We start from the raw sequence: 17,144 nt of genomic DNA on the forward strand, positions 1-17,144 counted from the left end.
TGCCCTCCCCTTAACTATGCCTTGGCTAGAATTACACCTTTCGAATCATAGTTGATGGAACAAGATAATTTTTTTAATTCTCTATTTTCTTTGTTGCCCAGTTTGGAACTAGAGGTCGACTCCTTCTGAGAGTGGCTCGCTTCGATGGCTGTGAGTAAGGCCATAAATTCCTCTTTGAAGCCCTCACCCGATAGCCCCACAAGATGCTGGATTTCCATCACTTTTTGCAATATCCAAGATGAAGACTTTGCCCCTGCACTTTTCTCATTCGCAAATGGGAAGCAAGAACCAAGCGGGATGGCATCCTCCCCAGAGAGCACTTCCAAATCCAAACCGGCAGTATTACATTAACAAGAGGACCGCTCTTATCGCCGGCAAAACCATCGAAGAAGCACTAAGCCAAGCGGAGCAACCCGCCGCTTGACCCACTCCCAAACCTGAGCCTGTACCCGAAGGAGAGGTCTCCTTGGTCCAAATCTTTCTCACCCACTTAAACATGGGCTTAAGTTGGAACAAACGTTTCACTTGACTTGGGTACAAGCCAGTCTTACTTTTGATCGCCTGATGGGCTTTTATGTGCATATTCAGGCTTTGGGCAACAACATGTGATTTTAAAGCAATATGGGCCTGCGCTGAGTGATTGGGCTTCTCCGTTACAGTTTCAGCATGAACCACTTTACTTTCTAAAACCCGGTCCACTTCCCCTAACAGATCCTCCAGTTGTCTTCTCAAAATTACGAAGGGCCCCATTGACGCATGCCATACCATTCCCTCTTATTCCCACGTGTCGTACAACAACGCGAACGCGGGGACCGGTTGCTACTGCATTCCCTCCTTGAACGTTGTCATTATGGACCTAAGGTACAGGTCATAAGACTGCAACGGTCCTTGCGTTGCCATCCTTGTGGGACGAAGAGCCCATCGTACACACCACAGACTGCCTCACACCCGTCTCTATCGACACTCGTTACGCCGTCACCCCCAGCGCCGATGGGCCGTCCTGCTTCAGCCCCGCGATACCTAACACCTCCGCATAGGTCCTACTATCAACACCTTTCTCCCGCATCTTTCCCATTGACACCAAAGGAACGCCACCCACGGCGTTCGACAACGAACCACTAATGGGCTAGCATGGATACGGATCTCTGCTCCCCTCACCGAAAGACACATCGAGAAAAGCCACCACCTTTCTAAGCTCAATGGCACAACTTCTCTAGCACCTTCACACCCCTCTGAGATTACAATGAACCCTCGCCATCCGCCAACCCCATACTCCACCACCACCAAATACCGGCCAAACCTATTAGAGCAACGCTGTGCTAAGGCCTTGCTCCCACCCCTCGGCAATTTAAAAAACTCTGTCAATTCCTCTCCCTAGACCAGCATCTCCACCGTGATCAACTGCCATGCAACACTCCCCTTACCCAAGTACACTATTTGAGATACCCCTCAACTCTTTTCAACCAAACGCAACACAAATACCCCTTCTGCAGCTCAAAAGCTTGGTCTCTACCAAAAACCAACTCAAAAAACCCATCATAGACAACCAACAACCGTGGACTACAACCACGCCAGCAACCATGAAGAGACACAGCAAAAGAAAGATGTCAGCACAAGCCTACACGCACCGACAAGAGAGGGAGGATAGAAGAAATGATGGTTGATTTCTCTTAATTACATAAAAATTCTATTTTTTAACTTAATAATCATTAATGTCTGAATTAATGATTATTAAGTTAATATATATATAATGAAAACCACACAAAGCTTGCAATATAAAACAATCAAAACTTAAAAACTATAAATCAAAAAGAAAAGAGGCAAGTTAGCGATTTAACACAACACATTGAAAATACTAATGAAAATTCATGACTACAAAATTAGGAAGCAAATAGAAATATTTTACCTCTATAATAGCATTCCGAATGTCAGTAAGACCACCAACATCATCCCACCCGGAGCGACCGACTTCAGGAGCAGATTTAGTGATGTCACGCATGGCAACTGGAAGGAATTCATGCATTGCCAGGGAAAAATCTTCCTTGAGTAATGTGGGTTTTTCATCCTTGTCAAATGCAGAATGAGAAGGCAAAAAACGAGCAATGGCAGCATGAACAGATCTATCAACCAGTATTTCCTGAAAGAATGTGATTGTTTAACATTTATGGTTTCAAAAGCAGCATCTAAAGTGCTTCGCATGTTTCATTGGGAAATTACCCATAATTCCCCCCCCCCCCCCCCCCCCCCCCACCAAAAAAAAAGTAAGCACTTGAGCCAAAGTTCGGGGGTTAAAGCTGGCCCTATTTTGAAAACAGAAAATTCATGATCCTAGGATAAAGGTATGATAAGGCTCTTCTTCCTTGGTTTGCTAGCAAGACATCATTTTCACTTCAAAATTGACCTTAGTCACCATTTCTAGCTGTACTTTCTGCAAATAGTTCCATGTTTTCAGGTTAAGAAAAAGAGCAGTAAACATGCTCCGAAGCTCTCACCTATATAACCATGTTTTAAAGAGAGCACATAATAGAAAGTGCCAAAGAGCAACAGATAAGGTTGAAAACTGCAGTACTATGATGACCATTAAGGCTTGCAATAGAAGATGCTTCTTGCAAATATAAAATGATACTAAATATGAATCAAGCTCGATACCAGATCATATGCATCATAGCCATCACATTTGGAAGCTATATCTAGCAAGATTTCATCAGAACATTGTAAGGAACGCCTCTGAATTTCATGCTTCAATATAGCCCCACGTTCTAAGGCAGCAGGAGCAGGCAGTTGAACATGGAAGTCAAACCTTCCTGATAATGACCAAATTCACAAACGCAACAATTCAGTATATGATTTTGAAGGAGTAAGATGAACCTTGCACCACCAACTGCAAAACGAACCTTGCACCACCAACTGCAAATATAGGACATTACCCATGTTATACATGTAAGAAGATACAAACCTGAAGAGCTCAATGATTGTGGTATAGTCTCTAGTGACTTGACAGAAGCTACGAAGGCAATAGGACCAATTCCACATAAGCTCTTCCTCTTTTCCTGTTCGGTGTAAATAAATCCTATTAGTTGACAAATGGCTAAAGACAACAAAATTTAGCCACAGCCACTGTTTTTAAAACAACTTTCAGAACAAAAATTTAGTACATTGCATTGGTATCATCAAGAGCCAGTACAACAAATAACAAGAAAAAAAGTTCCATGTACGTACTTGAACAATAAATAATTAATTAAGAGCTGCAAAGACAATATATATATAAAAAAAAAATTAAAAAAATAATAATAATAATAATCTTCACTCAATTCTAAAAAGAAAAGATTGCCTTTTAAGAGAAGCAAGATAAAGATCAAGGAGCACTACAACATGGAAGATGGTGCCTATCTGCATTTTTTGGTATATTTGGAGAGAAAGAAACCTTAGGTGTTTTGAGAACCTAGAGAGCTCCCTAGAGGAGGTGTTAGAGTTGTTTCTCCATACGTTGTATCTCTGGTCGATGGCTTTTTTGTACCCTTTATCAATCAGCTTTGCTGATTTTCTTGTTTCTTTTTCCTTTTCTAGTTAGGTGTTTCCTGTTGTATACTTCTAGTGTATGTAGGGGCGCCTTACGCTTTCAATAAAACTAAATTTACTTATCAAAAAAAAAAGAGAAGCAAGATAATTAGAATAGAAAATCTACATATTGAGATCATGCATTTACATTCATTCCTCCTTTAAGGTTTGCCCTATTTTCAAACTACTACAAGCCCAAAGTGGCTGAAGGGTCATAAATTCATATGATTAGGATTACTTACCAAAACATTGAATTATATAGCATTTTCTATTAGCTCTGTTGCAATCTAGTGTGACAGGGAAAAGATATTACTATGATTATCATCTTGGTAACCCATAAAAACTTCAATAAGTTATTATCTACAAGCATTTATTCTTCCTGGTCAAGTGTGTAAAAGTAACTACTTACCACTTATGTCTACATCATTAAGTAGACTGATTGCAAGGGAAACTCGAGGTAAACCATAAAATACAACAGCAAAGGTGAGGGTGAAAGAGGTGTGACTCCGATATACTTTAGGGCTTATCATTGGCAAGCTGGCAATGTGCAATCATAACTTGTTACTAGTGCATTAGTCTACTTCAAAGTAAATTCATACTAGAATTTATGGAGACTCCAACTCATGGCCAGACTTGGCACCTCCCACCAACCCTGTCAGCCTCTCTCCTTCTTTACCTCTCCCCCACGTCTCCTATCTTTCTCACCTTCTTTCTCTCTCTCGGATCCTTTATCTCTTCCAAAATATTGATCATCAAATTGATTTTTGCAAGTAAGGAAACTGGGGATCATAATCAAATCTTGATCTTAGGATTACAAGACTGTTATTCTGAGCTTCTAGTTCTCTGCATCTCTAATCTTTTAATTAACCGATAATTAAAAGAAATGTAATTTTTTCAAATATTACATAAAGACATACCTCAGTTTTATGGATAGGGTTCAGTAATCTTGGGTGCATCACAAAGAAAAATCTCTAGTGTTAGTGTTAGTGTGTCTGTCAACTAGATATACATTGTTGGCCCATTTCATAAAGCTTGTCCTTTCTTATAGTTACTAAAATGATATTGGACCAAGTTGTTTGTGATGTCTTTGTTCAAGTCATGGTTACCCCAATTTCAGGTAATTTATTCTCTTCGGCATGTGAAAGGACCGCAATTGGTTGAATTTTATCTGGCAAGCCTACACATAGGAGAGTTAGTTTTAATATGTATGTCAATTCCATATACATTATTGGCCCACTCCCTAATAACTTTAGCTTTTGGGATTGATGGTTTCTAGCATCTAGTGAATACAAGAGCTCATTTAAAGGAGTCCTTTTCAGGGAGCTTCCGCTTCAAATTGACCATTTTATTTCCTTCTCTTCCCATAGTTTAGCTTAATGAACATTTTATCCTTGTAATTCCTTTTCTGCATTCAAATGGCTAAATCACAAATAAACTCCTTGTTTTAGGGATAATTGCAGACTATCTCCTTGTCTTGTGGAAAATACCACTAAACTCCCTTGTAGTGCAGAGTAAAATGATATCTTCTTACTTTCTAATTGACATATCCTCCCACACGATGCATACATGTCACTTTAGGAAAAAGATGGCCCTCAGTGGGGCTTAAAAATTCAAGAGTCAGCACAGCAATTATGTTCTTGGATTCTGAACCAGAACAGCTCTGTTCTTACCCTTTTTGAGGGCTAATATTTGTGTTTCTTATGCACATACTTGTCACGTGGGAGAATCCATCAATTGGGACAATAAATATGATGATTTCACATAATCAGCATCAGCGCTACCATTCCAGGAAATGTGGAATTAATAAACCAAACATAATCATTACCCCATATTCATCCATAATGTCCGTCAGAAATTCTGTAAGTGCAACAACAGATGTTGAAGGTTGAGATCCTTCCAAGTCGGAAGAGGATGAAATAATGCCGTCGAGATCATCAAAGATGACAATTGAAGGTGCGTGATCCAAAGCATCAGATATATAGCTGGAAAGTTCTTTTTGAATGATCACGGCCTTTTCTGAAGCAAGTCGAGTGCAAGAGACAAAAATGCTGCATACACAAACCTATGTTAGAGTAGTTTATACAGATTTCATTCCAGGAGCCCCCGTCTTGATTTAGTTTTTTTGGGAGGTACAAAGAAGTTCAATCCATGGAGTCAGCTCTCAAAACCAGCATTTCAAATATGTCAATTACCAACTAAGAGAGGAAAAAACCTTAACGCATTAAACATAAGTCCATACATGTGTGCTAAGAAGCCTTCATGATCTTCAAGGAATTTAGCAACAGCTCTTGCTAAAAATGTCTTTCCAGAACCCTAGTAGTCAAAGGTGTGCCAATTTAAAATATTAACTTCGATATTGATATCAAAATAGTTAGATATAATAAATAAAACCAAGAATGTAAATACAGAGAACTATCTTATTATTTTACACTCCAAACTTTATGAGAACTTTGAACACGGATATTTAAAAGAAAAATGCAAAAAACACAGGCATAATACCTGTAGGTGTAGCCATCAATTTAGCTGGTACTAACTATGTTGAGTTAAGTTAAGCTAAGTTGAGACTTATAAATAGATGGTTTCAGAAAACAAGCATGTAGTTCAAAATTTACACTCTTCAAAAATGTAAATAATTGGTGAATCACTAGTATAAGAGAACAAAAACACCTTAATCCAAAATCTATGCACATCATAATCAACCGTTTCTTGTTACATGGGCATACAGAACCTAATTTGGAAAATTGTATACCAACCTAGACAGAGCTTTTCTTTCTAATTAAGTACCAACAGGCCCCAAATTATGCATTACCCAGACTTTAGAACAATTTTCAAAGAGTGTGCTTGAAAGCCTTGAAAGAATTTTTAAATCCAGAGGGGCCTAAACAGAATAATGGGGATCAAAATCAACTGAAATTTTTGTGTTCAAATTTCAATTTCCAAGCTTTTGTAAATTTGAGTTAATTAGCCGAGTTCAGAAGACAACTAATAAAAATGAGAATTACTTGAGGAAGCATGCAATATAAAGCTATGCAATGGGTTTCATAAACAGAAGAGCACGCAAGTTATTTTGCCAATTCCCATGACATCTAATCTAGCGGCAGTGACAAGATTCTTTGCCCTTCAAATATTATATCACCAAAAGAAAATCAAAATTTAAAAGATGGACTCACCGGAGGTCCATATATTAGAACATGCCCAGGGAGAGGAAGATTGTAAGAACTGAACCACATCCCAGAAGAAGGAGATAACAAGACCATCATCCCTGCATTTGGAACAACTTATAAGGGAAAGACCAAGCTTTTGACTAGGGGAGGAAAAATGGTTTAGCGTCCTCATGGTCATCCATGAGAGAGAGAAAAACAATTTTACACGGAAAAAAATGTGAAAGTTCAATCCAGGACCTAATTAAAATGTCCGTGTAAGGAAGTAATGACAGCATGTCAGTGAAGATGTTGAAGATTCATTCAAGGATTAATTGCAAGTTGCACTGCCAGCATCCATGGAAAGTAAACATACAAAATAAGTCCTGAAATGAGATGCACAGGGTAAGAGTAGAAAACGTAATCATGTTTTCCAAACTTCCAGCAGAGTACAACTTGAGGTTGGGCATAAGAAGTATGTGAGTGGATATTGGGTGTTGGGATTGCTCTGTTTCAAGCACAATTGCATGTAATGCTGCGAATTTATGCATACAAAGTAAACCTCAGCCTTACTGAACCATAATCCACCAGACCACCAAATGGCAAATGGTATGTCACATTTACAATTTTTTTTTTTTTTTTGATAAGTAAAAAGACTTTATTAATGAAAGCGTAAGGCGCCCCTAAGTACACATGAAGTATACACAAAAACAACCAAAGCTAACCCGCAAAAACCCAATAGAACCAACGAAACCCGAACCCCCGAAATCGAAGAAGGACCCCAAAACAAACTACAATAGCACCCAACTAAGAACAAAACAACCCACCACCCACCCACTAAAGCACACAAACCTACAACATGTGTGCCTTGTCTTTCCTACTCCTAGAGATTTACAATATGTTGCAGTATGTCACATAAACATGTGCTAAAAACATGCTCAAAATAGGACCCAGCACAATATATTCATTACGCCTCTGGAGTATATCATGCTTTAAATAGGACCTTAGCCTTTGCAGAGCCAGGAAACTAAAAAATTGAATGGTTGATGAAGCCAGATTAAAGGAAACAGTAAAAGAGTAGAGAACAAGAAGTAACAGTCTTTTAACCACGGGAGTGAAGACAAGCAGGAAGAGACATTCATAACAATAAAAAATAATAATAATAAAAATAAATAAATAAATAAAGCCATCTATGCACACAAATCTTCTGCAGTGATACCATACAGTAAAACGATATGTACTCTTCATAGAAGAGTTGGGCTAAGTACAATAGAGGAACTTCATTCCAAATTAATTTTAGCCATAGTTTTGGAACATCAGGCTTCTTACTTGCTCCCTATTACAAACATCCTACAGAGGCTTATTCCTTAAAACCTTTACTTTCCAGTAACAAACTCAGCTAGCCTGACCTTGAGAGATGTCTCCCATTATCCTGATCAGAAGGCTAAAAGATTGGTCAGACACATTTCTACACTGTCACCATCATATATGCCTTGGTGATACTACCTTTTAAAATACACGATTCCCAGCACCTAAACATTGAACCAAAACTTCAATATGACTAGTCATCTGTAACAACCAGGTTAATAAAATCTAAAACCAAAGTCTATAATCACACATCACCTAAATATTGAACCAAAACTTCAATATGACTAGTCATCTGTAACAACCAGGTTAATAAAATCTAAAATCAAAGTCTATAATCACACATCAAATTAATTTTTGGCCCATAAGATCTGCAATAGAAACAACCTTGAGATTCTGACATGTGTTAAGAGATAAGGAGATGTATATCGTTTTTCATAAATCTCCAACCCGACCTTTTGCTGTCTCCATCATCACACACGCTCGTAAACATGTGTGTCAGAGTCTACACAGCCATTACAGAACATCTATTGTATATTTCGCGCAATGGACAACAGAAGCTTCACAAAAGTAAAAATTGATAGAAGGTATTGAGTAAAGAATTTCAAAAATAAAACACTTACTATTAATAACATCAGATGCAGTTGTCCCCATCCAACTCAAGGAAGATAGATCTGAACTAATGTCTTTGTCAGAGGCTCTCTCTTGGACAGCATAGAAGGAGACAGGGTTCCCTAAATTCAGATTTTCAAGCGCACCACCCAGACTATTGTTCTTTTGATCAAAAGCAATCTCATATGCATTAACTTTTCCACCATGAAGAGATTCATCGAAAATAATCAATAAATACGAGATTTCGATCGGCATTTCCATAGTCTTACTTCTTTCTTCCAAAGAACCATCGGATGAAGCCTGTAACTTTCCATTAGTCCCACGCTTACAACCTTTCACCTCAAAGTGAAGCAAAGTTTCATTTCCCAAAAGCAATGGACTAATGTCTGCTCCTCCATTTGAAGCAATAGCATCAACTTGCGCCAGAAACCATGCCCGGAGAAGACACTGTAATCCGTTTCCACTGTCAGACTGACAAGCATCCCTCTCATCCTCCTTACGAGGAGATTCATAACAAAGAGCAGCAACAACTTCGTCATGGATAGACCAATCTACATGATCCACATAGGAGCCCGAGCTAGTTTCCAGAAGCATGTTTTTTACCTTGCGACTTTTATGGGTATCAAGCACTTCTAGACCATTTTTCTCAAGAACTTTATTCTTCCCAAACTTCTTAAAGTGGCAAGGAGAAAGCGAGAGAAATGGGATATCCTTTTTCAAATTAACATTGCATGCCCTTAGACAAACCCCTGAAAGCATGAGAGCATTTTCATTTGAACAATCTGTTTAATAAATGAATTGTTGAACTACGAGAAAATCTTAAATAGGATAACTTCTATACAAAATGCTTCTCTTTTAAAAATAAAAAATAAAAGCACCAAGCTTACTACGACTAATTGGCCATTCAGAGGAAGACAAGATCAAGCCACGGATAATACCAACTCATGAACTTAAAGCTAGAGAAAAGTAATATGAAACTTTAACAAATCTACATGATAAAAATGCATCCAAAAATTAAAATCAGGAGACTAGAAATAATTTGGCAGAAGACTGCAATGGCAGCGGAAGGAAGATGAGCACCACTAAGTTTGGCATTTAGGCAGCACTAACCAGCCAAACCACATAAGGGGTTCAAAACTCAAATTGCTAGATAGAATAAAGAAAGAGTAACAATGCAATAGTATGACAGTTGGCATATGAACAAGCCTGGAAATGAAATTCCAGTATAAAAATGGGCAAAGATCCTTTACAGTTGATATGCATTGTCACATTTCCAAGGTGCCACAAAATATGACTGGAGTTTTTGGGATCATTGTGTACAACTTTTTCCCTTTTAAGTTTATCGATAATGATCAGATAGCCATTTCAAAGTAATTGGAAAGGAAGCAAAAAGGATGAAGGTAAAGAGACTTTATTGGATGTCAGGAAAAAGTAGCATACATGAATGCAAGCCAACTCCCAAATAAAGACGAAGAGACTTTGCAATCATTACATGTCCTTTAGCCACCGATTCTGAAATTAAAAGGTGAACAACTGATTGACGATTTTTCTTCTTGTCAGTTAAATTTCCAATGTCAGCAACCTTTGGAGTTGAACTGCTTTTTGTTCTCAAGGCATCATTATCAGAATTTTTTAAGCTTTCTTCTGGTGATGACCTTGGAATTATAACAACCAACTGAGGAGAATCTAATGAGAAGCTTTTAGCTGTTTCTGAGTGAATAAAAGCAACAGAAGTGAGCGCCACACCAAGCTCAACACCATTAACATAACTTCTGTGAATAAATCTCCTGTCTGGATCTTGAATGCGCAATAGTGCCCTTGCAAAATGTTGTTCTTTAGTAGAAGATTGCATGTAATGACCTTCCTGTGAGTTCACATTTTTCTTGCGTCTCTTTGGAGCAACTGCAACTTCAGTTCCTGGCACAAGTTGCACTGAGAAAATCTCACAAGTCAGAGAAAGTTCCAGCAGGCTAGCATATATAACCTCAACTATCATGGTTTATTAACCATATGAAATAAAATATTCAAAAATTTATGATCTTGCAAAACCATGCATGACGAGATCTTCAAGGTTCACAAATACAGTTAATATGTTATCAATACTAGGAAAGAGAAGACAAGAGAAGGAAAATTGATTCAAGCACTATATGAAACTAATGGCCATAATCACTGGTTTCCAGCAGCTTGCTATAGAACTAATAATCATTAAATCTGCAGCTTAAATTAAAAATGAAAATGATTCTCATAACCGATACAGTGTCAGTTCCCATATATTACTAAAACGGCACAGAAAATACTAATCAATAAAAATTATGAGGCTTTATATCTCCAACTTTCCAGTGTCAGTAAATATCTCCAACTTCATAATCACACTAACTAAAATAAAATATATTTGTGAACAGAAAGGAACATACTTTGCCACAGAAGACAATTTGATACTTAATTTGCAACAGGAAATAAATGAAACTTTGTTTCTTTAACATGGCAAGGCCCAGTCCTTTTAGTCTTCCCAATAAAACCAAATCAAAAACTCCTAGAAATGCTGAATTTTAAAAGTTACAATAAGTTCCAACCTATTTGGGTGGAGTTTGATAGGTCTCACCAACATACGCTTCTTCTGACAAAACTTTACGTATTTCGGCACAGATGTTTTAAAGAAATTTAACAAAAGAGATCCATCTATACTTTCCAATATTGCACAAGAAACCATATAGAGGTAGTAATGCAATTTTAATTATAAATATTTACACCTTTTCTCAAAAAATTGTAAATAAAATATAGAATGGAAGACAACAGCATAAGCAATAGAGAAAAAAGGACAAAATAATTTTGGTGTGGTTTGGCCTTAGAGGCCTACGTCCACCACTAGGAAGTGCCCTAGGCTACATCTTTATTGTATTTACATGCTCTATTTATAGGGAAATTGTGGTAGGTGAGGTAAACTAGAAAAGGTAATCAAATCCTAGAGATTGATTACAGACCTACAAGGAAAAAAATCAAGGCTTTACAAGGAAAATATTCTAAATATTCTAACATCTCCCCTCAAAGTCAAGGTGGAAGCTTGAGTTTGGAAATAAAATAATTGCATTTATTTTTATAATATGGTGAGGCAAGGACAAATATTTGGGTGTGAGCTAGAGCCAGAATCAAGTGTGACTTGAAGCAAAATCTGGGCGTGAAATTGGCGGAGAGATTTGGTGATGCGGGCAAGAGAAGGCAGAGAGATTCGTACACGATGGCAAACAGTCGCCGAAGGTGGCAATCTGCCGTATACGACGACAACGAAAGGAAGGGTCGGGCGGTTGCCAAGTAGTGGCTGGCGATGGGCCAGCGGTGGCATCAGGCTGGACAATGGCCGGGCAGTGTCAACGATTGGCTAAGACGGCAGGTGGCTAGCGTAGACGAACCGAGAAGTGGCCGGCAGTGGCGGCCGGATAATGGCTAGCGGTGACATTGGCACAATGGCAGGATAACTGGACCAACTATGGGCCAAATATGGTCAACTTGGGCCCAAGACTGGGTCAACTTTAGCCAAAAGACGGGGTTGACTTGGGCAAAAATTCTAGGCCCACTTGGGCCAACTATCGAATCAAGTAACCCGAGAATCCAATGCGAGCGTGCAGCGCGTGAGAAATTATAGACGCGTGAGGCAAGCGCATGGAGCCTCTTGGAAACGTCGTGTGGGTGCGTGGAACTTTTATTTGGGCTGATTCTCGTGGTGTTGCATAGATCAGCTTTCGACCTTTCAATTGGTGTGCTCACAGAATTGATAAGATGCTTGGAAGGCAGTGATCTGAAGGAGACATTGGTTGAACGGTTGTGAGGGATATCCGGAAGAATGCCGAGAGTGAGGCACTGCCAAGAAGAATGCCGGAAAAGGGAAGAGAAAAAAAAAACGGAGTCCACAGGAAAGTGGCTTTGATTCTATGTAGAAATTTGTAATAAAATATAGAATGGAAGACAATAGCCTAAGCAATATAGAACAAAGGACAATAATTTTGGGGTAGTTCACCCTTAGAGACCTACGTCCACCACTGGGAATTGCTCTAAGGCTACTTCTAACATCTCCCCTCAAACTCAAGGTGAAAGCTTAAGTTTGGAAAGAAAAATAATTGCAGTTTTTTTTATGATATGGTGAGGCAATGACAAATATCTAGGCATGAGCTCGACCTCTAGATGTGTTGATGAAGCAAATGAGGATCGTGTGCGGCAGTACCAAAAATTGGTTCATGAGCTCAGATAGAGCCAGAATCAGGTGTGACGTGAAGCAAAATCATCTAGGTGTGAAACCGGCGGGGAGATTTGGTGATGCTGGCAGAAGAAGGCAGAGTGGTCGTACACGGTGGCAAGACTAGCCAACTTGAGCCAAAAGACTAGGCCCACTTGAGCCAATTATCGGATCAAGTAATCCGAGAATCCAATGCGCACGTGTAGTGCATGAGAAATTGTAGATGCACGAGGCTGGCGTGTGGAGCCTCTTGGTGACGCCGTGTGGGCACATGAGACCTCTGTTTGGGCTAATTCTGGTAGTGTTGCGTAGATCAACTTCTGACCTTTTAATTGGTGTGCTCACAGACTTGATAAGCTGCTTGGAACACAATGATCTCAAGGATACAATGGTTGAACGGCTATGAGGGATACCGAGAAGAACGTCGAGAGGGAGGCACTGCCGGGAAGAACGCTAGAAAAGGGAAGAGAAAAAAACGGAGTCCACAGGAAAGCGGCTCTGATACTGTTTAGAAATTTGTAATAAAATAGATTGGAAGATAATAGCAAAAGCAATAGAGAAAGGTCACAATAATTGTGGGGTGGTTTGACCTTAGAGGCCTACATATACCACTGAAAAGTGCCCTAGGGCTACATCTTTATTCAAATAACTTGAATAATACAATTGAGTTACATGATCTATTTATAGGAAAATTGTAACAGGTGAGGTAGAGTAGAAAATGTAATCAAATCCTAGAGATTTGCTTACAAACCTACAAGGAAAATAAATCAAGGCTTAACAAGGGAAATATTCTAAATATTCTAACAAAATTATGTTTCATTTGTTTTATCAGAGATCCATCTAGTTGTAGTGATTAAGATGATGTTCTATCACATACGCTCAAATAGCAGACTAATTAACATAGATATTATCCAGCTATATTGGCTAATATCTATGAAAAAATCAATCTTTTTATTTACTCATTCGTATAAGATACATATCCACATTGGATATCTATCAAATATAGATACGTCAAGTATTTTGAGGTATCTGAGCTTCATAGCTCATAGAGTACCACGATATTCGTTGCCTAAAAAATATCCAGGATGATAAAACAAAGTGCATCTTAACTCTCACCAAACACTCAATATGTGCTTATATTTGCTTACTCATAGCTTCCACTACAAAAACAAATAACATATTTAAAGACAACACAATATGTACTATAAAAATACCAAAAAAAAATTAAAGAGAAAAGACAATTAAAGATGTGATCCAAAACTATGTTGACGAATTTGGGGCGCCTTTTACGCTTTTTATAAAATTCTCTACTTACTTATCAAAAAAAAACTATGTTGACAAATCATGCATGCAACGATAAGGTTCCCAACTACATAATCTGATAAATAAATGCTTCAACTCAAAAATTAACATGTGCAAACATGGAATTCAAACAATATCTCAATCTCTAAAAATGTAGAAGATCATCAATTTCAGATACCAAGAATTCAGGTTTTTTAGCCTCTTCAGAGTAACTGAATGAGTAAAACCGATAATAATGTAACAGACAAGTTAGTTAATTCATGGGTGAGAAATGGCAGCAATTCTCCAATGAAGTACCAGTAAAGTTCTTTAAACTTCAGGTGAACCAAGTAGCGTTACCATTTGAGTGAGAACAGGAAAACAGGAATTACTAGATATATCTTACCCACCGCTTTCTTGGGAAAGGCTGAAACCACAAGGAATGTAATGACAGTGCGGCCATGCAACCACAAAGGAAATTTCATTGCTTCATGGACAATTCTGACCTGTATTTAGTAAAAGAAGGCATTACTAATGCTAAAATGTGCAAAGAAGAGGCTATACTCTGCTACAAAAAGGCAAATAACTAGAAAATGGATTTTATGGAAATGAAAATAAAAAATCAAACAGCACTACTTTAAAACTGTTCTAAAGGCATAGTTCCATATGGACATCAGATCCACTTCAAAAGCAGTAATAGTACATTTGGGATGAGGGAGAAAATAGTTTTGGATGTACAGAGGAGGAAAAGAAGACTCTTTACATGACCAAAAAATGAAACCAGACCATCCATAAAGAACTCTAGAGCTATGCAAAACAGAGCAAATAAACCCCAGTATTTAGGATTGTCTCACCTAGAAACTTAAAGAATGTCCCTATTGGCTAGAAATTAAGCATGTTCAAAGAGGATAAAAAATTGTGTGATCTCTTCCATGTATAAAACTCAAGGCAGAGAACTGAACTAGCCCAAATTGGATTGTCTCCTTGTTGCTTATTTCTTTGAGAAGAGAATCAAATAGTTTTAGAGACCTAAAAGTTCAGCTATCAAGTTTTAACTTTGAAGCAAACGAATACGTTCTGCCTAAAAATATAGACATCAACTACCACCAATCTGAAAAAAGTCTGCAACAAGAACAGCTCAAAGACTATTCCGTAGAGCTTGCAAGTAGAACAATATAGTTCCTATGCTTTTCATGCATAACATTAGGATTATATGATTTCTGGGTAGAACTCCACGCTGCTCAAATCTGTACAACTTGTATGTTGTTTGATAGTCTTGCAATAAGTTTGAATGTTGAATTCAATGGCTCATTATTCATCAAGGTATGACACGCCAGGAATAGCACCTCCAAGGCACTTATAAACCCCATCAAATCTCCAAGTATATTTTCATATGCGATTGCAACTTTTTATACTAGCTTTTATTAAGTGTTTGGACATTTCCAAGCTCATAACTACATATGCCTTCAGGCTACTATGTTTTCCAAACAAAACTCTTGGATCATGTTAACTATGTAGAGAACAACTTCTTCCAGCTCAAATCTTTATAAATTACTGTTTGAACATTTTCAACCCTTCTCTTCGCTTATGGTTGGCCTTTGTCTGATAACAATAGAACACAAGATTGAGTCATGTAGAAGTATACAACAGCCACAATTTAGGATCCAAGAATGGATACAATAATCATCCAGCTGAGATCAAACAAACGAACCAAGATTTCCTTTTAGGTTTCCAAAACCCATTTTGTTTATATCAACAAAGTAGTTCCACAAATAATCTCCTTTTAATTACTACTCTGTACCATAAACTGGCACGCGGCACCTAGTTCTTGAAAGGAAAATTAAAAAAGAAAACAAAAACAAAAAACCCAATAAAAGAATAACCACAGCAAAGGGATTATTTGGGTTTAACCGGACACCAAGAAAGATTCACAGAATATGTAAGAAATGTACCTGGTTCAATATAGCTACCTCTGCATGCTCCGAATTAAGCTCCAAAACTTCCCAATCATCCTCACTGTGGGGTTCTATAGTAACCATAGTAGCCTTTGGCACATTGGAAACAGCTCGAACTTGAACTGTAGCATGATCTGGCAAGGAAATGCATTCCGCGAATTGCTGGGCAACCTATAGTGGAGTCGAAAAACAACAACATTTATTTTCCATCGAACACAAAGAAGAGCCTTTAGCACATAATATACACTATAATTGAATAGCTCGGTACAGATAAGTAAGCTATTGGGCACAAACATGGCGGGGTCGGAGAGGAAATGAGGAGGGGTACCTCAATTGCGGAAGAAGTGGACGTGGCGCCGGACCAAGCGACGCGCCAGAGCTGGTGATCCTTGAGAGAGCGAAGCTCGAGAGCGAGAACCTGAGGGAGATGGCCGAGACCGGAGCGGGTGGATTCAAGGGTTTGGATCAGAGGAAGAGGTAGCGACACGAAGCAGTTCTCAATTCCCCCCACCAACCTCACCTCCAACTCCATCCAATTCAGTTCACAGTTTCTGAGAGAGCGATAGAGATTTTTGCCTATTAGAAGAAGATAGGGAGTCAGACTTGGCAAAATTGTTGTCCCTCTCGAAGCCTTTTCGAACTCCGAGGACGGGTTGGTTGTCTGCCCCTCCTCTCGCCAGCGTCTTACGCACCGCTTTGCACTGTGTTCACTGTCGTTTGTCGGATGGCTAAAGCTTGGATGAACATAATTCTTAACATATTCGTATTTTTTTTTTAAATTCCAACCGTTATTTAATTATCATTTTCAACAATTTAATTTTTATTATATTTTTTGTTTTAAAAATGATAAATATTTATATAAAAAAAAAAATCTCAATTATTTAATTTAAAAGTATTTATTGGACTTGCCAATAAACTTTAACTAAAAGGGGACTATTCTTATACAACCTCTTTTACACAACTTCCACATAACCAAAATATATTGGTGGATGAATCAAAAAAAAA

The 17,144-nt window shown here is 38.3% G+C and overlaps 1 protein-coding gene across 2 annotated transcripts in view; it reads right to left on the reverse strand.

The window, feature by feature from the left end:
* The window catches only part of LOC133851359 (peroxisomal ATPase PEX1), a 37,145-nt gene extending 20,281 nt beyond the window's left edge, over positions 1 to 16,864 (reverse strand). The window contains exons 1-11 of one of the 2 annotated variants that reach the window (XM_062287741.1): positions 16,468 to 16,864; positions 16,137 to 16,310; positions 14,591 to 14,690; positions 10,116 to 10,607; positions 8,687 to 9,424; positions 6,729 to 6,820; positions 5,798 to 5,871; positions 5,384 to 5,606; positions 2,957 to 3,050; positions 2,650 to 2,804; positions 1,907 to 2,137 (exon numbers count right to left, since the gene is read on the reverse strand). In XM_062287741.1, the coding sequence (XP_062143725.1) occupies positions 1,907 to 2,137; positions 2,650 to 2,804; positions 2,957 to 3,050; positions 5,384 to 5,606; positions 5,798 to 5,871; positions 6,729 to 6,820; positions 8,687 to 9,424; positions 10,116 to 10,607; positions 14,591 to 14,690; positions 16,137 to 16,310; positions 16,468 to 16,671 (2,577 nt within the window). In that variant the 5' untranslated portion in view covers positions 16,672 to 16,864. Of the gene's footprint in view, positions 1 to 1,906; positions 2,138 to 2,649; positions 2,805 to 2,956; positions 3,051 to 5,383; positions 5,607 to 5,797; positions 5,872 to 6,728; positions 6,821 to 8,686; positions 9,425 to 10,115; positions 10,608 to 14,590; positions 14,691 to 16,136; positions 16,311 to 16,467 lie in introns of those variants that run through there. The other variant, XM_062287742.1, reaches the window with a different exon arrangement.
* Positions 16,865 to 17,144: the final 280 nt, after the last annotated feature.

The sequence above is a fragment of the Alnus glutinosa genome, chromosome 12 (assembly GCF_958979055.1).
Source record: "Alnus glutinosa chromosome 12, dhAlnGlut1.1, whole genome shotgun sequence".
Classification (NCBI taxonomy): domain Eukaryota; kingdom Viridiplantae; phylum Streptophyta; class Magnoliopsida; order Fagales; family Betulaceae; genus Alnus; species Alnus glutinosa.